At 41.7% G+C, this 6,778-nt stretch overlaps 1 protein-coding gene across 1 annotated transcript in view; it reads left to right on the forward strand.

Moving 5' to 3' along the window:
* LOC102200064 (diacylglycerol kinase zeta-like) overlaps positions 1-4,880 on the forward strand; it is a 66,087-nt gene extending 61,207 nt beyond the window's left edge. Inside the window, exons 32-36 of the mRNA XM_013914643.1 lie at positions 868-908; positions 1,154-1,274; positions 1,552-1,588; positions 1,932-2,031; positions 4,648-4,880. Coding sequence (XP_013770097.1) covers positions 868-908; positions 1,154-1,274; positions 1,552-1,588; positions 1,932-2,031; positions 4,648-4,764 — 416 coding nt within the window. The 3' untranslated portion in view covers positions 4,765-4,880. The remainder of the gene's footprint in view (positions 1-867; positions 909-1,153; positions 1,275-1,551; positions 1,589-1,931; positions 2,032-4,647) is intronic.
* Positions 4,881-6,778: the final 1,898 nt, after the last annotated feature.

Here is a 6,778-nt window from a genome sequence, read left to right on the forward strand (position 1 = left end):
GTGTTTGTGTGTTTGTGTGTCCTCTTTCTACCTTTTCTCCTCTCTTGTGTCGTAAGACTGAATCTTATTTTCTCTGGTTTACTTAATTCTTTCCCTCGGCTAAATTCATTTAATTCACAGTGTGTGTTTGGTTTTGTTGTGTGTGTGTGCGACTGTGTGTGTGTTGTTTTTGATTTGTCTTACAGCTACAAACGCTCTTAGAGGTTTTTGAAGTCTGCTCGCTTTCTCTCCCCCTCCTTTCACTCACTCTTTGCACCCCTCTCTCTCTTTCTGTCTCACTCTCTCACACACACACACACACACACACACACACACACACACACACACACACACACACACACACTAAGCCTAACATAACTGGATTAGGACTCAGCTACTAAAGAGAGAGGGAGTGAAAGCAAGTATTGAGGTCAACCTAATAAACATTCATCTCATATCTCGGCTTAGACACACACCAACCAACTGTTTCACCCAGTAACAACTCTGAACAGTTTCAATATAATGATGATCCTTCGTGGCGTTATCTAATCATTCAGCTACTGCACTGGAGCCACAGAGCGGCTGATCCCTGTTTGCTTCATAATTTCCATTAGAACAGAAAATGGCAGCTATCACTACAAACATGACTCAGTAAATATACCAATTATCCATGTAATAAAATAATTATTGTGTCACAGCACTGAAGCTGTTGTTTGTGATGCTGCTCAGGTGTTTCTAATATTCTGACCCTCGTGGATGTAATTTACTGCCCGTACATGTTTTTTGTACGGACACGATGATGCGATGTTTGGTTGTTTATGCAGATGCTTTCTGTAACGTGACAATGAAGCTGTGATTTTGTGTTTGCGTTCTCTCTCTGTCTCGTAGAAATGTTAATGGATTGTGTGAAGAACAAGGACTTGAAGAAGGTAAGTACTGATAAGTGTTTGCAGATTTATTTATTAGTCCGTAGCTAACTTAAGGAAATTGCATGGAAACACGTTCCTCTGAGACACCTCGCTCACACCTTTCGCATCCTTTCCATGTGTTAACAGCTAACAGTAGGATTAACATCTCACTGTGATGCATTTAGACTTTAATTACAAGTTTAGTTTGTCATCGTGTTAAAAAAGCCTTTCTGTTAACGTTTATCTCGCCTGTATATCACCTGCAGCTGCAGGAGCTGCACCTGAGGGGAGCCGACCTCACGGTCCTGGACCAGTCAGGGTGGAGCTTGCTACACCATGCTGTTAGTACAGGAAGCAAGGACATGGTGCGCTACATCCTTGACAATGGTAACAGAAAAGCATCGGGTGGAGATGAAGATCTAGTATTTACAGTAATGAAAAACATGCTGGTGCAGTTCTGTCAGGCTGTGGCAGAGCTCCGTCCGTCCGTCTTTTTCTATTTGTCAAGTCGGTGGGATCAGCTCACAGCACTATGACTGTGAAAATACTGCCACCACTGTTGCTAATAATGAGATGATACTGCAAACTGAAGGTTAAAAAACCAGTTTGCATAGTTGGATGAACCCCGTGTCTCTACAGTCACTCCTCCTTCTCTGTTTTCCAGCACCGAGTGAGCTGATTGATGTCACTGAAAAACTACAGTGAGTATGTGAAACATTTAGATGTTACAGTAGGAACAAATAACTTGAGGCGATTTGTTTTGGGCTGCATGTTAACACTAGTCTTAGAATAATAACGAGGTTTGTGTGTTCTCTATCTGCAATGAACTGACTGTATTCAAGCTTTGATGATGATGCCAATGAGCTCTGGTCTCTTTCTGTTGCCTGGCATTCCAACAAGTGTAGAAAACATTAAAGAGAATAAACATAAAAGCCAAACAGAATCAGCTGGGTGCCTCTTCATCAGCTGTGTTTCACTCCCAGCATACATGAAATACAGCTCGCTCTCTTCTTTTCTCTCTGGTGCTGCATCGTGGACCACCAGTGGGGAAACGGTTCTTCATCAGGCTGCGTCGCTGTGTCACAGGACTATCTGTCATTATCTGGTGGAAGCAGGAGCCTCACTCATGAAAACAGACCTGCTGGTAGGTTCAGTAGCATTTACAGTTCTCCACGACTCGGTTAAACAAAAAGGAAACGCCCTCCTTCTTTGTCAGTGTCAAATTGCTTTTTATACTTGCAGACTGACTCCTGATTCATGTGGCTCACAATGACAGAACTACATACAAACAGTATTTCTGCCCTCGTTACTGGATATACTGAGTATCACCGATGCTGGCTGCAAAATGGAGATGTCCAAAAGTTACTTGACGATGTTTCAGTCACAGAGATAAAATTAGTGGGTTGTAGATTTTCCCATAAAGACGTATACTGACACAGTCCGCTCTTCTGGGTAAATAAGTGACTCACCCCTCTCTTAAGCTTTAGGCATGACTAAAGCTTTAGAGAGGTCGGGTGATGCAAGAAGACGGTGCTGAAGCACACAGGTGAATGTACAACGAAGTGGTTTAAAAGGAAGAAAACTGCATGTTGTGACCAATCTGTGCAGAAATCCTTTCAAAGCTTCACACACATTTTGTTCCATTTTGTCTTTCTCAGCCCCGGAGTACGTCGAGTCTTCTTTACTTTAATCGTTTCAGCGAAGGAGCACAATCCACACAGCGAGAATTTGCCTTTTCAGAGAATAAAGCACCAACACAAATGTGTAGTGAACAACACGTATGTGGAGAACGTGTCGGAAACACTCGCTCAGGAAGCATTTCAGAGGGGAGCTGATGAACGAAGCAGTGCAAAAATGGCACTATTGCAGTGGCTTTAGCACATGTTTGTGTTCTGGTCTCAAATATGTTTCTCTTTTAGTTTTTCTATGGAGGTTTTAACTGCATAGGAAAAGCTCTTAACTCACTGGACTCAGCAATGACCTAGATACTGAGGGGAGGAGAGGGGGGAGGAAACAAGAGAAGTTTTAACATTCACCATAAAGTACTTTGTCTCATCTTAAAACGTCTCTGCACTTGGACTCTCTCCCGCTTGGCTCTGGCTCTTCCTGGAGCGTAAACCCTACCCATGGCTCGACCACTGTTATGGTTGTGGTTAGGACTGGGCGGTGCATCGAGTTTTTAAATATATCGATATCTTTTTACATGAGATGTGACAATATCGTTTATGTCGATGTAGTTATAATTATACTTGTGGAGCTGCAAGTTTGCCTCTTTCGTCCACTTTTGTCTCCACGCTGCGTTACTCTGCCTCCTCCCCATCGCTTCACCTGCAGGCAACGACAGGACGGACTCGGCAGCTATCACAGAGGAGCTGCTCGGCAAACAGAAAACATTTGAAGATGATTATTTTAGTGCTGCAGTGCTACTCTAAAATGACGCTAACGCCGTAACTGCATTAACCCGACAAATCTCCGTTAACGAGTTACCGCAGGTCGCCCGTGCGTGGGGCTGCACGGCCGTGCAGGTAGCACTACCAGTATTTTCACCATTTACAACAGCAACAAAAGTGCAAAATGAAGAGTGTGTGAAACAAGCTGCATCCCAGACCGTCTCCCAGCATCCTGCCCCGAAACAAACCACCTTACAAAACTCGTATACCGTATTTTTCGGACTATAACCTCACACTACAATCCTTTCATTTTCTCAAAAATCATCAGCGCGCCTTATGCATGAGTTCTGGTTGTGCTTACTGACCGCAAACCGATTTTATGTACACGGCGCTCAGCAATCTGTCAAAAATGTTTTGGTACGACTTTGCTACGAAGCTGCAGCGCTTGATGGATTGTTGGAGCACTACAGCTACTGAGGAGCCTCGCGGAGTGATACGTACTGTGCTTCAGCGTAATGTTACCGTACTGTGTGCGTATAAGGGCCACAAATGGCAGCTGTAAGAGACACGGTTACAAAGAGGGTTTCAAACTCCAGGCTGTCAGTCACGCAGTAGAACAGCAGCTCATTACGCTCAGCGTCTGTTAGTTTACATTTTGACTGCACGATTGTGAGCTTTTTGTTGTGCACAAAAACAACATAGTTTTATTTTATTTATGGAGCATTATTATTTAACAAATGCTGATCATTTATATAAGTTTTGCACGTACATCTGCGCTGCATGTTAATAAAACTGCCTATGTGAGATCTGGGACACAGCTTTGACTAAACTCTCGTTTTGTTCGTACTTTATGGTTTTAAATAAATATTGAGATATATATCGTATATAAAGATCGAGATATGAATTTGGGCCATATCGCCCCGCCCAGTTGCGGTCATATTTTTTTACCATATATTGTAATTAAGTAAATAGATTTATGTCCCAACAACATGAATACGACACAGATGAAGCACCCACACTGTAAAGCAGCTTCTATCCTCGGTTCTTTGGTTTTCAGTGCTCTGCCGAGTCTTGATTGGTGAGCTGGTTGCTCTGTGTTGGGCCGCCTCCGACACAGGGAAGCAAATGAGAAACGTTCCTAAAAAGCTTCGTTTTCTGCGTTTACATTTCTTTGTATGCAATGCAACATTTCAGAAACTGGGAGGAACCTGTACAGTGAAGGCAGCATCACTGAGCAGCATCAAACACACAGTTTTGTTTGTTTGTTTTGATCATGTAAACAGTTTGATGCAAACCAAGTTTAGTGGGCTAACACAAAGCTCTTAGTCATGCAAAAATATTCATTTTTGAGTGTAATGTCTCTTCTTCAGGGTGATACTCCTAAGAACAGGGCGGAGAAGGCTGAAGATGCTGAACTGGCAGCGTACCTGGAGAACAGACAGCATTACCAGATGATACAGAGAGAGGATCAGGAGACGGCTGTCTAAGATATTGGAACTCTCCTTGAACTGGACATGGATGAAGGTTTTTTCTCCTTCCTCATATTGACCAGACACAACGTGTTTAATGCCTTTGTGCGAGCTGAACTGGACACAGGTCCCAGTTTACTCAAAAACAGGTGGAGAGTGAAGCTGTGCCAAACGTGGTTTAAATAGCAGGGCTGGCGTTAACTGCGGTGAAGCGACGCACATTTTCAGAAGTTTATTAAGTCGTTTTGATATTTTGATGTTAAATAGCTTAGTAAGAATAATAATATTGATTTAGAAATTTTGTGAAATTCTCTGACTTGGAACATCGGTTTGGGGGATTGCGGGGTGGGTGGGGCTTTGAAGAGTCATGTTCATATGGTAATGATTTACTTTATTTCTTATGATTATTAAATACACAACAAACACAAAACCTAAAACTGTCAGAAGCTACAGACACTGTATGTGTATAGATCACACAGGATGCAGACTGATGATTAAAAAGTTAAATGTCCTGCTGACGCGTTCAAGGCCAAAGTTCTTTGTGGTAAAATACACATGTGACTAATAAACATCCGAATCACTAGCTGGATAAAAACCACACACACTTTGCAGACGCATATTGTGACCTGATGTTAACAGGATACAAAGCATGAAGAAATTAAACATTTTCCAGTGTCGAATTCTTTCATTTTTTAAAAATTCATTTGAATTTGAATATTGAAGGTCACAGAAAACTTTTACATCTACCAAATTCACGAATGTGTGTTAGGACGACACGTTCAACATGTCCAACATCCTCCGCTTTAACATTTATTGAATGTCCAACAAGGACACTGAGAGCAGAGCAGCCTCGGCCTCGCAGGGCTGGATACTGGTGAAAAGAAGAGTTGGTCAAAACCACAAGTGTTCATCCTCTTGGGACCATGAATACCTCCAGTTCATTTTATCAAGGTTATTGGCATCATCAGTATAAATGCTGTTAGATTAATACTTGAACTAAGCCTTAAAATATTTTCCAGTTCTGTGCTTTTGTTTCATAAATGATGGTGATGTGTTCATTTATAGCCACAAAACTCAAACTGGTGGCACCACCCTCGTGATTCCTCTTGAATAATTTCAGCACAAATAACCACACGTATTGAATGGACGTAACAGTGGATTGGCAGACGCATGCTGCTGCTGCAGTAGGTGGCACAGGAAGTGCTGTGCGTGTCGCAGACGTCAGTACCCCAACAGAACCTGCAGGAAACCACCAATGAGTCGAGGCTTTACTGGAGACGCAGTCCTTTCCAGGTTTAACGCGCAGAACTGATGTGTGTTGTTTGCACATTGTCACCACTGCTGTGATCGTGGTTTGGTAGAACACACAACACTGACTGTTATTATAAGACCTGGATCATAAGGCCCTAAATATTTAACACATCTAGAATTAAAGCCTTCACGTCTTTGATCATTCCTGTTAATAAAGATGATTCACCGCAAGCATGTCTGCCAAAACCATTGACTGAAAAAACTGTGATTAGTGGTTTTTCATTCAGTGACTGTGGGGGAGGTGTTGTATTAGAGTATAATAATGTCAAATTAGATCAAATCGATTTAAGTTAAACAAATCTAATTAGATATAACAGATGGAGCAATTAAGAAATATATTTTGGAATATTTACATCAGTAACATTGATTTCATCAGCGGTTTGCGACTGCAAATGAAGACGTAGCTCATCGAGAGCTTCCTTAGTTTCATCTTTATTATTGTTTCTGTGTATTTTAAAGTGCAGTAACTATTAGGCCGTCCCCTAACAAAGAAAAGGTGTTGTTTTTAAACATGTTTTAAATGAGTAATTACACGTTGGCACAGTGATGCAGTAGTCAGCACAGGAGCAGCATAGAGATCAAGAAAATTCGTGTTTTTTGTTTATGTATGAAGACAAAAGATCAAAATTTGAAATGACTCTAAACATGGTGAGGACATCTACAAGCAACAAATAAACATGTCACCACTCATTACATGGCTCTTTGATTGATTTTAGTTTTA

Source organism: Pundamilia nyererei, unplaced genomic scaffold (assembly GCF_000239375.1).
Source record: "Pundamilia nyererei isolate P.nyererei 1_Seehausen unplaced genomic scaffold, PunNye1.0 scaffold00212, whole genome shotgun sequence".
NCBI lineage: Eukaryota > Metazoa > Chordata > Actinopteri > Cichliformes > Cichlidae > Pundamilia > Pundamilia nyererei.